Source organism: Hyperolius riggenbachi, chromosome 5 (genome assembly GCF_040937935.1).
Source record: "Hyperolius riggenbachi isolate aHypRig1 chromosome 5, aHypRig1.pri, whole genome shotgun sequence".
NCBI classification, from domain to species: domain Eukaryota; kingdom Metazoa; phylum Chordata; class Amphibia; order Anura; family Hyperoliidae; genus Hyperolius; species Hyperolius riggenbachi.
In genome coordinates, this window is record NC_090650.1 from 110139157 (window position 1) to 110154829 (window position 15673).

The following is a 15673-nucleotide window of genomic DNA, read 5'->3' on the forward strand; positions in this document are numbered from 1 at the left end:
TTCTCCTCCAAAACCACATGGGTTAGATGATCCAGAACCCATGCAGTTGGGGGCTTCTAAGTTATCTGTTGCTGAAAAAACTAGAAGACGCTCTATGGGTCTTTGTCTGTACTGTGGAGCTTCAGGTCATATGGTTCGCTCCTGCCCTGTAAAGCAGCCGGAAAAACTCCAGCGCCTAGGTGAGATCGAGGAAACTCACCTAGGCGGTCAGGTATCTCCTCATAAGAATCGTTTATTATTACCTTGCAATATTATCTGGAGTGACAATTCTTTTGATGGTCAGGCTTTTGTGGATAGTGGGGCAGCAGGTAATTTCATGGACCTCACTACCGCACAAAGCCTAGGTATTCCTGCTTTACCATTGTCTGAAGAAATTTGTGTCACAGCTATTGATGACTCTCCTTTGGTGTTGAGCCAACCTATAACTGTCACACCTGAAGTCCTGTTAAAAATTGGTGTTTGTCACTGTGAAAAGATTAAGTTTTTCTTGCTTGATTTACCTTCCACCCCAGTCGTATTAGGTCTTCCTTGGTTACGCTTGCATAATCCAACATTTGATTGGCAGTCGGCTCAACTCACATCATGGTCTAATACTTGTTTTAAAAACTGTATTAGTTTGCTTCCTTTACGTGGTACTGAGGTTAAAGCCAATCAATTGCCTGTATGTTACCAGGAATTTTCAGATGTATTTTCTCCACAGGAGGCCGACAAACTTCCCCCTCATAGACCATATGATTGCCCTATTGAGTTATTACCTGGTACCATACCTCCTCGGGGTAGGTTGTTTCACCTTTCAGGTCCTGAGAAAGAGGCTATGAGGGATTACATAAAAGAGAATCTTGAGAAGGGTTTTATTAGACCTTCTTCCTCTCCTGCCGGGGCGGGGTTTTTCTTTGTGGAGAAAAAAGATGGGGGACTCAGACCATGCATTGATTATAGGGGGTTAAACAAGATCACAGTGAAGAATCGTTACCCTCTCCCACTCATTGACGATCTCTTTACTCAGATGGCTGGAGCTCGAGTTTTCACTAAATTAGATTTGCGCGGAGCTTATAACCTCATCCGCATCCGGCAGGGAGATGAATGGAAGACTGCATTTAACACTCACGAGGGTCATTATGAATACCTAGTCATGCCATTCGGTCTTTGTAATGCCCCAGCAGTCTTCCAAGATTTTGTTAATGACATCTTTCGAGATTTCCTAGGGAAATTTGTTGTTGTTTATTTGGATGACATTTTAATATTTTCAGCCTCTGTTTCTGAACATCGTACTCATGTCAAAATAATTTTACAAAAATTACGTGAAAATCGTCTATATGCTAAATTGCAAAAGTGTATCTTTGAGACCCGACAGGTTTCCTTTTTAGGTTATGTTATCTCTGACTCTGGATTGTCCATGGATCCCTCCAAGTTATCTGCAGTTTTAGAGTGGCCACAACCTCAGGATCTCAAAGCACTTCAAAGGTTTCTGGGGTTCGCTAATTTTTATAGAAAATTCATTAAAAGATTTTTCTATTAAAGTAGCACCATTGACTGACCTTACAAAAAAAGAGGCTGATCCTTCTCAGTGGTCTTTACAAGCAATCAAAGCCTTTAAGGATTTAAAACAGGCCTTCTGCACTGCGCCTGTTTTGATCCATCCTGACATTCAATACCCATTTGTTGTTGAAGTTGATGCTTCTGAGCGAGGGGTGGGGGCAGTGCTTTCCCAGTATGCAGGCAAACCGGAAAGATTGCATCCTTGTGCTTTCTTTTCCAAGAAATTCTCTTCTGCTGAACAGAATTATGATATTGGCAACAGAGAATTACTGGCAGTCAAATGGGCATTCGAAGAATGGAGACATTGGTTGGAAGGAGCTTCTCACCCAGTCACTGTATACACCGACCATAAAAATTTGGAGTATATAGAAAATGCCAAAAGACTGAATCCTCGTCAAGCACGTTGGGCTTTATTTTTCTCACGGTTTAATTTCATTATAACTTACAAGCCAGGCTCAAAGAACACCAAAGCTGATGCTTTATCTCGTAATTTTGAAGTCCATTCTTCCAAGGTAGAAGCTCCAGAACCAATCCTCCCTTCCCAATGTTTTGTTGCAGCCTTGTCTAGGTCCACCTTGTCAGAGGATTTATCCAGTCTCTTGAAAACTTTTCAAGATGACCCACCCCCGGGGCAGCCAGCCCATACCTTATTTGTTCCACCACAATTTAGACTGCAGGTTTTACAACAATTCCATGAGTCTAAAAGTGTTGGTCATCCTGGTCAAAAGAAGACCCTGGAATTGTTATCACGTCTTGTCTGGTGGCCCTCAATGATAAATGATGCTAAGGCATTTGTAAATGCTTGTACTGTATGTGCCCGCAGTAAAGCTCCCAGATTGGCTCCTAGTGGATCTTTACTTCCGCTTCCCATACCCAGTAAACCTTGGACGGATTTATCTATGGATTTCATAGTAGATTTACCTCCGTCCCAAGGTTTTACGGTAATCTGGGTAGTGATAGACCGGTTTAGTAAGATGGCTCACTTTGTACCCTTAGTCAAATTGCCTTCGGACAAAGAATTAGCTGAGTTGTTCATTAAACATGTCTTTCGTTTACATGGTATACCTGAAACCATTGTCTCTGACAGGGGGGTACAATTTGTGGCTCAGTTCTGGCGTTGTTTCTGTGCCAGGATGGGCATTTCTCTGTCTTTCTCTTCTGGGTTTCATCCAGAATCTAATGGCCAAACTGAGAGGACTAACCAGACCCTTGAGCAATATTTACGTTGTTATGTTTCTGAGAATCAGGAGGAATGGGCTGATTACATTTCATTTGCGGAATTTGCATTCAATAATCTGGTTAGCTCCTCCACCGGTTTGTCACCATTTCAAGTGGTTACTGGTTGTCACCCTAAATTTGCATCATTGTCTGGGTCATCATCTAATTTCCCTGTTTTGGAAGAATGGTTGAATTATATGTCATCCATATGGAATAAAGTTAAAGAAAATTTGGAAATCGCTAGTAAAAAACAAAAAGATTTTGCTGACCCGGCATAGGTCACCTGAACCTGAATTTATTCCGGGAGATCTAGTTTGGATTTCCACTAAGAATATTCCTTTACGTCATCATTCTTCCAAGCTGGGTCCCAGATTTATTGGTCCATATCCTATCCTTGAAAAAATTAATAGAGTGACTTACAAAGTGTGTTTACCGCAGTCTCTGAGAATAGTCAACTCTTTTCATGTGTCGTTGTTGAAATCTGCCAGTGATGCCATTTCCTCCTCTTCCCCACCTCCACCCATTGAGGTAGATGGTAGTCCTGAATATGAAGTAGAACGTATTCTGGATTCTCGTAAAGTTAGGAATTCCCTTCAATACCTTATTGACTGGAAAGGGTATGGACCAGAGGAGAGATGCTGGATACCTGCTCGTCAAGTTCATGCTGATGATTTGGTTAAAGATTTTCATTCTAAGAATCCAGATAAACCAGGTGTTGAGTGTTCGGAGCCCACTCCTCAGAGGGGGGGTACTGTTAGGAATTCACCTGGAGGTTCCCGCAATGCGACCGCTCATGATGAGAGTTGCGTCGGAACCTCCACTTCCGCATGTCAACGGCCATCCTCCGCTGGTGATGCGTGCACTGGGGATCGCTCTGCGCATACTGGTGGGCGGCTTTTTCGCTCCTCTCGGCCACAGTATGGTCTGAGGCGGCGACAGAGGTAGTGTCAGCTGACAGTTTAGTCAACTGACATGGGTTTTAATAAATATATAAAATATGAATACTGTCCCTGGCCGGATTTGAACCCTGGCCTCTCACGCCAGAGGCGATGACTTTGACCAGTATGCTATAGCTAATATACAGCCAGGAGGTTTTGTTAGTCAGCTGAGTAGTTACCCAACTGACATGTATTGCTACCTGTGTCAGCTGATCTCTTCAGCTGACACTTAAACAGGATTATTGCCTGCGTGTGATTGGCTGCTGTGTGCATGTGGTCGACCACTGATTGGTTGCATGAAGTATTTAAACCTGCTGAGTGCTTCCTGTGATTGCCCGTGATAGCTTTGGCTGTGTGCTTTTGCTGGGTGTGATTTCCTGCTTATTGATTACCTGTGAACCGACCTCTGCCTGGAATCTGACTACGCTTTGCCTGCTGCCTGAACCGACCTTCTGCCTGATCCCTGACTATTCTCTGATCTCTGCCTGGACCGACCTAGGATTACCTGACCTTGATTTTGCCTGCTCCTTGTGTACCTCGATACTTCTGATTGTACGTGTATGACCTCGGATTGTTACTGGACTCTGCTTATCTCCTGTTAGGTTCTGGTGAGTTACATAGTTCACTCTACGTTCAGCTCCTATACCTTGCACCTACAAGGCCTGGGTGTAACCGAAGTCGGGCAGGTGTTGTTTCCTCACCTCCCGTTCAAGCGGGGACGCGCCACATAGGGTGAAGAAGGTGGGGATAGATTGGGGCATAGGAGCTGAGCTGTGAACTGATAACTGGCCAAGCCTGACATAACACATATTTGCCATATTAGAACACGATGTTAGATTTATATAGGTGTTGTTTATCGTGTTCTAATATGGCATATATGTTAAGCTGATACCCAATACAGAATCTGCTATAGCAATGTTTATCTGTCTCTTGTCAACAGTTTGTCCCCTTGTTATTGCCTGATGAAGCAGGCGCTGCCTGCGAAACGCGTTGCACTTTTCTGGGGTACTCTTTAATAAATACACTTATAATTATACAGACAGTCATTCGTGTCTGCTTACTGGAGGTATGTCCACCGCTTCCTCCAAGCAATTTTTAAATATTTTATCTATTTTTATCCTGCTGGCGCCTCTGTTCTCTCATTGCGATTTTTAAAAATGCATTGCCAATGAAAGCGATTCGTGTTGAACCCCCTAGAGCGATTGAGATTAGAAATAATCGGAACCGCAGTTGGAGCAGGAAAATCGCTTCTAAAATCACTTACAAATCGCTACCACAAAACGAAAGTGATTGCGATAGCGCTTTTTAGTGGGTCCAAGCTCTAGAATGACATTGGGTTTGCTAGGCGATTATACTGCTCAAAGCAATGCAACGTGTGCAAGTAGCTTAAACATTAGGCCCCTTCTCCAAGTACAGCAATGGCACTTCAATTTTGATGCGATTCCTCCCAATTCAGTTGTGATTTCCATTCATTCAAAGAATGGAAATCACAATGCGTTTTTGGAAATTTGTCTGCAACCATGCGCTGCGATTCTGCTCTAAATTGCAATGCATGCACGTAGACATCAGGCAATACACTTCAGTCTATGCAATTCCACGCCCACAATCGTGGTAAGTATGTAAGAGGCCTTATAAAGGTAATTTGCATTATCTCATGAAAGCCAAATCATAATTAAAGTGACATAATTTAAACAGACCACTCATGATTGAGGAGTAGTGAAGGACAAAGCCAGCAGAAATAGGCACAAGACTTAAAGAGGAACTGTCGCAAAAATCTTAAAATTTAAAACACATACAAATAAGAAGTACACTTCTCCCAGAGTGAAATTAACCATAAGTTACTTTCCTCCTATGTTGCTGTCACTTACAATAAGTAGTAGAAATCTGACATTACCGACAAAGTTTGGGCTAGCCCATTTTCTCATAGGGGAGTTCTCAGGGCTTTCTTTATTTTTAAAAGCACTTATTGAATGGCAGTTGCTCCGTCCAACTGCCAAAATAGTGTGCAGCGAGCAGGGAGGCTGGCCAGCATCATTGGCCTCGATTCATAAAAGTGCTGTCGAGCGGGGAAAGTCGAGCGGGGAAACACCGCTGTCGGTATTTCCGCCTTCAGGGTGATAATTCATAAAAATGTAGCTAGATGTGACAGGCGTGCGGAGATATTCCACTGTAGGCAGGCGTTAGGCTGTCGGGAGACATGCGGAAACCGGACAAGCAGGCGGAATCCCTCCGTGCGGTGTTCTCTCTGCAGCTGCTTGGGAGGTCTGTCCCATTCACTGCACTGTATTCCGCACGCTTCTCGCCACATCAGAGGTAGTGGTAATACCCGTCCGCATACCGCTACCTCTAATCTTTATGAATTGACTACTTGTTACTTTTGCTATGATAATCACCGCGCAAGGCGGTGATTTATCACTCTGCTCGCGAAAGTCGGCTTTTCATGCGGAAAAAGCCTTTATGAATAAAGATTCTGCTGTGTGGTCGGTAAAGTGTGCCGTTTTCAGCATTCCCGCATGCGGGAATGCTTTATGAATCGAGGCCATTGTATTAATCATTTTCAGGGAATGTCTTTATAAAGAATAAAGGCCATGCTGAGAATCCCCCAGATGGACTAGCCCAAAACCTGTGGGTAATGTCAGATTTCTACTTCCTACTGTAAGTGACAGCAACATAGGAGAAAAGTAATTTATCTCTCATTTTATTCTGGGAGAAATGTACTTCTTATTTGTATGTGTTTTAAATTTTAAGATTTTCGCGACAGTTCCTCTTTAAGTGGACCTGAACTCTTGCGCAGGACAGAAGGAAACCGTAGAGAAATGCACCCTGTATGTATTTAGAGAGTTTAGCCTTTCTAATTCCCCCTCTGTGACTAATCACCACTGTAATTTGATATATTCAGCTGTGTCAGCTTAGGAATCTCCTCTGCCATGGCAGAGCTGCTAATTTGCATACACAGGATGTGAACCCTATGTCTGCTTCCATAAAAGCAGGAAGTAGACACTACAGATTTATTGCAGGATTTATATCAGCTGTAACAAAGACTGTTTTTCTTTAAAGGTTATTATGCTGTTGCTTATCTTTTAGAGCAGAGTGGAAGCATACCTCCCAACTTTTTGAGATGAGAAAGAGGGACACTTAAGCCACGCCCCACCACACCCCTGATCATGCCCCCATCACACCCCTAGTCACACGTACCATAAAGATTTCATAAGAAAAATATGTTGTTTTATAACCACACTAGTCCTTTCTATCCTGGTTCATTTTCCTTCATATTAACATTTTAAAATTTGTAATATATCAATTTAAAAGATGGGAATCAAGTTTAGAGTCAATCAAACACATTTTTAGTAGAGAAATATATATATTTACATAGAAAGAGGGACAAAGTCCTGAAAGAGGGACAAATGAGGAGGAAAGAGAGACAGAAGGACAGGGATCCCAAAGAGGGACTGTCCCTCCAAAAGAGGGATAGTTGGGAGCTATGGTGGAAGACGTTCAGGCATAAACTATACGATTATTTGCAAAGCATAACTTATCATGGCCGTATAACTTGATGCATGAAAGTTTGCTTAGAATAATTGTGACATTCACGCGTGCAGGGAGATCATCAGCACTGGTATTTCTCAAGACAATGCGGTACAGCACCATAATGTAATAAAATGTATTAATAGTGGTAAACCCTTTATCATCCACTAGCACGGGTCGGATAAGTAAAGTTTGCTGGGACAGCTGCAGCTCCTATGAGATACTCACAGAGCGGACGTGAGGTGTGCGATCCATAAATCTTCCCTCGTAGACTTGAGCGAGGCTTTCTTCTTTCGGGACACCCATTATATGCCCAGCAAGGTCCACCAGCTGCCCTGGACTCCCTAGACTCTGAGCACCGGCGGCTCCCCGCACTGTTTACGGTTGCCTAGCAACAAGGAGAGCCCTGTCCTGCGCTCTGCTAGCTGCGGTGCACGGCACAGGAGCCTTCTGCCTACATAATTTACGTGCTCAAAGCATCACATGGATCGGTTCGTGTTAGGTTACAAGTTTTAAAATGCAAAATTATTTACTTGTTGAAAAATATACTTTATTTTTTGCTTATAATTAAAAATATGCCTTTTTTTTAATCTTATTTTATGTATTCTTATGCTAAAGGTACAGACAACATTGTGCTCAAACTCAGGAACATATCTGTATTTGATAATACTGAGCACACACAAAAGGAAGAAGTCTATTTAGTACTCAGAAAATATTTGGGTGACATTTTGGCTAGTCTCACACTGGGGTGATGTGTCGCACATCTTGGAAAAACAAGATCGCATCGGAAAACTTGCATAATGCATTATGTGGGCCATTCGAAGCATGCAGTGAAGCATACAGTAAGTGAAAAGTATGCTTCACTGCAGCTGTTTGGCAGCGTTTTTCCATGGAAAAATCTGCATTTGTCTGCTCAGTTGTGGCCAACAGCCAGCTGACAGCAGTCAGCATAAGGGAATTGTGCAAGAAAACACACATTACTCCCACTGCATTGACATTATGCATTGGGAAGTATTATGTGCATTTTTTTATTTTTTGTCTGTCTCATCACAACATAATCGAATAGTGTTTTCAGTGTGTTTTCTGTGAGTTATCCCACTGCAGGTTTAAGTACACCTGAGTCTTTGATTAGAAGAAAAATCAGATCCTTACATCGTGAGGGGAAAGCCTCTGCATCCTATCTAATGAGGCTTCTCCTGTCCTCCGCAGTCAGCTCGATCCAGCGCTGGCACCCCCTGAAGAAAATAATAACAATAACAATTACAGTAGCCAGTGTGTGCAGGCGCAGTAGCGTTTTTCCGCTCCGGCAGAAACAGCCAAGCCCGATTAGGTCTGCTGTACTGCATAGGTGTGAGACGTCTGCCAGCGCAGTGCAGCGGACCTGATTGGGATTGGCTATCTCCACCAGAGCCTGAGGGTAAGCCGCTACTGCAGATACACAGAACTGGATCCCTTCTTCTGAGGAGGAAAGGGAAGCCTTAGGATCCAGAGGCTACCTCCTCCCAAGGTAAGTAACCCCCCCCCCCCCCCCAACCAGGGGCACATTTTCCCTTCAGGTATACTTTAAAAGCAAAATCCAATCCAATTGCATTACAATTAGAAAATCGCAAATCATCACATGCATATTTCACAAAGGTTTGCAAATCACACTGTAAGAAGTTTCCCCGTCAATAGTTATGTACAATAAACATTCTTACAGCCACAGGGCCAGATTTCTGGAAAGGTCAAACAAACAGGCCTTGGGCAGCTGCAAACCAAGGGGACATCTGAGCATGAAAGAGGGGTTGCTACATATGAAAGAGGTGGCTGAATAGGGTTGCCAGGTGTCCGGTTTTACACCGGACAGTCCGGTTTTTGTGCGTTGTGTCCGGTTGAAAAATGCATGCTAAACCGGACAATTAAGTTGTCCGGTTTAGACTAGTCAGAGCCCCCCCCCGCAGCGCAGGAGGAGAACAGCGCAGCAGAGAGAGAGCTGGGAGCAGCGGTGGAGAAGGGGGGCAATCTCCCCCCCCCTTCCCTCACCTTAGGGTGCTCTCTCTCCCCCGCTGTCTCCTCCAGGATGATGTGCAGGGCTGGCGAGTGGCTGCAGGCGGAACTTACCTCTGTGTCGCTCCAGCGCCGGAAGTTCGGGTCCCGCAGCCGCTGAGAATCTCATTCATGAGCCGGACAACGCTAATCAGTCTGAATAGTGTTGTCCGGCTCATGAATGATTCGGATCTTTGATCCGGATCTTTTTTGAGTCGAATCGCTCAGCGGCTGCGGGACCCGAACTTCCGGCGCCTGGCTGCGACACAGAGGTAAGTTCCCCCCTCAGCCAGCCAGCCACCCGCCAGCCTGCTGCACATCATATTGGAGGAGACAGCGGGGGAGAGAGCACCCTAAGGTGAGGGTCGGGAAGGCAAGGGGGGGGAGATTGCCCCCCTTCTCCACCGCTGCTCCCAGCTCTCTCTCTGCTGCGCTGTTCTCCTCCTGCGGCCTGCGGGGGGGCGGGGGGCACCTGGCTACCTATTCTGGGCACATATAGCCCCTGGCTAGTGGCTATTCCGGGCACATATACCCCCTGGCTACCTATTCTGGGCACATATAGCCCCTGGCTACCTATTCTGGGCACATATAGCCCCTGGCTACCTATTCTGGGCACATATAGCCCCTGGCTACCTATTCTGGGCACATATAGCCCCTGGCTACCTATTCTGGGCACATATAGCCCCTGGCTACCTATTCCGGGCACATATACCCCCTGGCTACCTATTCTGGGCACATATAGCCCCTGGCTACCTATTCTGGGCACATATAGCCCCTGGCTACCTATTCCGGGCACATATACCCCCTGGCTACCTATTCTGGGCACATATAGCCCCTGGCTACCTATTCTGGGCACATATACCCCCTGGCTACCTATTCTGGGCACATATAGCCCCTGGCTACCTATTCCGGGCACATATAGCCCCTGGCTACCTATTCTGGGCACATATAGCCCCTGGCTACCTATTCTGGGCACATATAGCCCCTGGCTACCTATTCTGGGCACATATAGCCCCTGGCTACCTATTCCGGGCACATATACCCCCTGGCTACCTATTCTGGGCACATATACCCCCTGGCTACCTATTCTGGGCACATATAGCCCCTGGCTACCTATTCCGGGCACATATAGCCCCTGGCTACCTATTTTGGGCACATATAGCCCCTGGCTACCTATTCTGGACACATATAGCTCCTGGCTACCTATTCCGGGCACATATAGCCCCTGGCTACCTATTCCGGGCACATATAGCCCCTGGCTACCTATTCCGGGCACATATAGCCCCTGGCTACCTATTCTGGGCACATATAGCCCCTGGCTACCTATTCTGGGCACATATAGCTCCTGGCTACCTATTCTGGGCACATATACCCCCTGGCTACATATACTGGGACATATATACCCCTGCCTACGTATACTGGGACATTTACACCCCTGCCTACATATACTGGGACATATATACCCCCTGGCTACATATACTGGGCACATATATCCCTGGCTACATATACTGGGAACACTGGCTGTTTGTCATTATGTGCATTTAGTGGTGAAAAGCTGTCTCTTTTGTGCATTTACTGGTGAAAAGCTGTCTCTTATTATGTGCATTTACTGGTGAAAATCTGTGTCTTATTATGTGCATCTACTGGTGAAAAGCTGTCTCTTGTGCATTTACTGGGGAAAAGCTGTCTCTTATTATGTGCATTTACTGGCGAAAAGGTGTCTCTTATAATGTGCATTTACTGGTGAAAAGCTGTCTCTTATGTGCAGTTACTGGTGAAAAACTGTCTCTTATGTGCACTGGACCAGTACTACTGGTGAGGACAGTTAGTGACATGGCTATGTACTCTGTAATGTGCTGCAGAAGATGTCAGTGCGATATAAATACTATAAATTTTTTTTTTAAAAAAGCCCATTGCTTAGCCCCACTCTACATAAAAGTGCGCTTCTGACTCCACCCCTAACTCCACCCCTAACTCCACCCCCTGTCCGGTTTTCTCCATCAGCCGACCTGGCAACCCTATGGCTGAAATGGGGATCAACACATGAAAAAGAGAAAATGATGCTCAAGGGAGCTCTTCGTGAAACAGAGGGCTACAGTGCATGCATGATACACATGGAAGAGGGGGCTGCACTTGGAATGGGAGGGGAGCTGCTGCTCAAGAAAGGGAAGCCACAGCATACTTTGCCTAGGGGTACAATAGCTGTAAATCCACCCTTGCAGTACCTGCTTGTTTGTTATCTATTTAAATAACAAATTTGAAAGGCTTTACTGTATTAGTGCCCTTCACTCCATCCAAAAACCTTGAGCTGGTAACAAATACAGAGAAACCCCAGAAACATGGAGGTTACCCCCTACTCTGTTTTCCAGCAGTGGAGGAGAAGTGTCTTATGAAGAGGGGGGACATGGCCTCCTAATGCTTTTCAAAGCTTCCATGTCCACTGCAGGTGGGCAGGGGAACTCTTTGGATACCCTGTTGCCCAGTTGGGGAATAAGATGTGAGAGTTTATAGCACTGTCCAATAATCACCATGAAATCGGCGCACCCCTGCCACAGCTACCAGAAACCTCTAACACATTTGCCCAATGTATTTAAGATTAAACAAAAAAACATGTGTTACCTAGTTACGTAGTTATTTGGGTTGAAATAAGACATACTGTACGTCCATCGAGTTCAACCAGAAAAGAAAGTACAACACCAGCCTGCTCCCTCACATATCCCTGTTGATCCAGAGTAAGACGAAAAACCCTTACAAGGCATGGTCCAATTAGCCCCAAAACGGAAAAAAATCCTTCCCGGCTCCAGATAGCAATCAGATAATATCCCTGGATCAATATCACTGGGCATTACCTAGTAATTATAGCCATGGATGTCTTCCAATGCAAGGAAAGCATCTAAGCCCCCTTTAAATGCAGGTATCGAATTTTCCATAACTACTTCCTGTGGCAATGCATTCCACATCTTAACCTCTTGAGGACTGCAGTGTTAAACCCCCCTAAAGACCAGGCCTTTTTTTACTTAAATGGCCACTGCAGCTATAAGGCCAAGCTGCAGGGCTGCACAACACACGAGTGATTACCCCCCCCCCCCCCTTTTCCACCCACCAACAGATTGATCCCCCCCCTGTGTATTTTTATTTTTTAATAAATATTTATGTTAATTTTTTAAAATTATTTTTCACTATTTCTTTTTTTTTTTCCTTTTGAAAACCCCTCCCTCCTCCCAGCCAGCCAATTCTGGCGATCGGCTGTCATAGACTTCAGCCTATGAGAGCCGATCGCTCTCTTGATCCCCAGGGGGACAGCCGTTTCACACGGCTGTACCCAGTACAGCTCTGCTGCTAATCACAGCGCTGTACTGTGTAAATAGACAGCTATTACGTCGTCTAACATTCTCACGAGCGGCCTGCGCTGTACTGTGTAAATAGACGGCGCTCTGCCCACCAAGCAGCAGATGCGCGCGCAGCCTGCGCACAATGTCCTGCAGAACAGAGCCCCAGGTAGGCGGTCCTGGGTCTGCCGCCATGGCCACGCCCATTAGCGTGGGGAGGCCGGCAGGTATTTAATCACTCTTACTGTAAAGAACCCTTTCCTAAATAAATGGCTAAAACGTTTTTCCTCCATGCGCAGATCATGTCATCTAGTCCTTTGAGAAGGCCTAGGGACAAAAAGCTCATCTGCCAAGCTTTTATATTGCCCTCTGATGTATTTATACATGTTAATTAGATCCCCTCTAAGGTGTCTTTTCTCTAGACTAAATAAACCCAGTTTATCTAACCTTTCTTGGTAAGTGTGAGAGATCGCAGAAAAGCCGCCGCGTGTGCTACTGAGCAGGCGGCTGATTGCGCGTCCAGCGCGTCGGTTTGCACGCGGAAGCGTGTGTCTAGTGGCAGAGCGGAACGCGGAAAAGCTGCCGCATGCAACAACAGTCAGGCGGCTGGTTCCATGTCCAGCGCGGCGGTTTGCACGCGGCAGCGTGTGTCTGGTGTGGCTGAGTCTGTTAGTGCATAGTGTTAGGAATACAGGCGCGAGCGCTGAGAGGCAGAATTCTTATACTGGGCAGGGAGAGTCAGCTGACCACGCCAATCAGCTGACTCCTGAGCGGGATACTATTGGTTGAGCAATTAGGGGTGGTGCTGGAGAGCACTACTCCATATATAGTTTCTGCTGGCCAGTTGCAAGTTGTCTGCCGTTGCGATCACTACGTGGAAGCACTCAGACCTCAGTCAGATCCTACAGTGTGTTTGAACCAGGTGGACCTGGGAATTCACACTTAGCCAGATTACTTGAACTGTTATTCTGTTTATGCTCAGACTAGTTCCAGGGTGTAGAGACCAAGGACCTCACACCCAGCTTAGGGAACTGTACTTTCATTTGTGTTATACTCCAGACTAGTTCCAGGGTGTAGACACCAAGGACCTCATACCCAGCTTAGGGAACTGTACTATCATTTGTGTTATACTCTAGACTAGTTCCAGGGTGTAAAGACCAAGGACCTCGTACCCAGACTAGGGAACATTATTACCATCTGTGTTTCTTCAGACTAGTTCCAGGGTGCTGAGACCACGGACCTCGCACCCAGACTAGGCATTGTTTGATATCTGTTATGACTTATTGCTTTTCTGACTACTCCTCTGTCTTCTGATTCGGTACCTCGCATATCTGATATTCCGTTGCCAGACCCTGCTTGCCTTGGATACCGAATCAGCCTTCTGTCTTTGTACTTATCTGTCCGCCTGTTGCTGACCTGGCGAGCCCGACCTTGAGAGCTCTCTCTCCTATTAAGAGATAGTCTCCAGACCAGATAGTGACATCCACCTTCAGGTGTCACTCACTCTCTGGCCTTCCCTATCTTCAGCCTGACTCCACCTCTTGAGGAGTCTCAGGCTGCTGGAAGGTTCCTGTGCTCTCAGAGCAGTGTCTCTTTACTGTCTATTATCACCTGCCCAGCAGGTGCATTACTCAAAGTACTACTGTTACACCAAACACTCACATACCAAAAGGTGTCCAGAGGTTAGCAATATATCTGTATTGTCGGTGATTCTGCAGATCATCAATAATCGGTATATATCTGCATTTTTGGTGATACTGCAGATCACCAATAATCAGATTCTCTCTGCGTGCTGACACCAATCGTTACAGTAAGTGAGACCTTCCATCCCACGTATCAATTTTGTTGCTCGTCTCTGCACCTGCTCTAAAACTGTAATATCTTTCCTGTAATGTGGTGCCCAGAACTGAATTCCATATTCCAGATGTGGCTTTACTAGAGAGTTAAAGAGGGGCAATATTATGCTAGCATCTCAAGTTTTTATTTCCCTTTTAATTCATCCCCAAATTTTATTAGCTTTAGCTGCAGCGGCTTGGCATTGAATACGATTATTTAAATTGTTGTCGATGAGTACCCCTAAGGGCCCATTTCCACTATCGCGAATTCGCATGCGTTTTTCCGCATGCAAATTCGCATAGCAATACAAGTGAATGAGACTGTTTCCACTTGTCAGGATTCCTTTGCGTTTTTCTGTGCAGAAAAAATTTGCATGGCAGAGCCATCAGAATTCGCATCCCGCATATCGCTATGCGAATCGCATACAATGTATTTAATAGGAAATTCGCTTGAGGTTTGGGCATGCGAATTTTCATGCGAATTTGCATAGAAACAATGGAAAGGCACACCAGCACTGCCATGGTTAAATTCGCATACATCGTCACCCATGCGAATTCGCATGAAAATTCGCATGGACCCGCATTTTACCGCGGCGATTCACATGCGAATGTGCATCGCCGCAGTAAAAATTTGCATGCGGATGCGAATTTCGCATGCACGCGCATGTGTATGCGAATTTTCATGCGAAATTGCATGGATGACGATGTATGCGAATTTAACCATGGCAGTGCTGGTGTGCTTTTCCATTGTTTCTATGCAAATTTTTCATGCGAATTCGCATGAAAATTCGCATACCCAAACCTCATGCGAAATTCCTATTAACTGCATTGTATGCGATTTGCATAGCGGTATGCGATATGCGAATTCTGATGGCTCTGCCATGCAAATTTTTTCTGCACAGAAAAAACGCAAAGGAATCCTGACAAGTGGAAACAGTCCCATTCACTTGTATTGCTATGCGAATTTGCGTGCGGAAAAACGCATGCGAATTCGCGATAGTGGAAATGGGCCCTAAGTCCTTCTCCAAGTTTGATGTTCCTAAGTGTATCCTATTTATTTTGTATGGTGCTAGACCATTGGTACGACCAAAATGCATGACTTTACATTTTTCAACATTGAATTTCATCTGCCATTTATGTGCCCATATAGCCATCCTATCCAGATCCTGTTGCAATATGTCACTATCTTCCTGAGAGTTGATGATTCTGCACAATTTTGTATCATCTGCAAAAATAGCAACATTGCTTTCTACTGCATCTACTA

At 45.3% G+C, this 15673-nt stretch overlaps 1 protein-coding gene across 1 annotated transcript in view; it reads right to left on the reverse strand.

The window, feature by feature from the left end:
• EFHB (EF-hand domain family member B) overlaps nt 1–7608 on the reverse strand; it is a 69008-nt gene extending 61400 nt beyond the window's left edge. Inside the window, exon 1 of the mRNA XM_068238681.1 lies at nt 7449–7608. Coding sequence (XP_068094782.1) covers nt 7449–7526 — 78 coding nt within the window. The 5' untranslated portion in view covers nt 7527–7608. The remainder of the gene's footprint in view (nt 1–7448) is intronic.
• Nucleotides 7609–15673: the final 8065 nt, after the last annotated feature.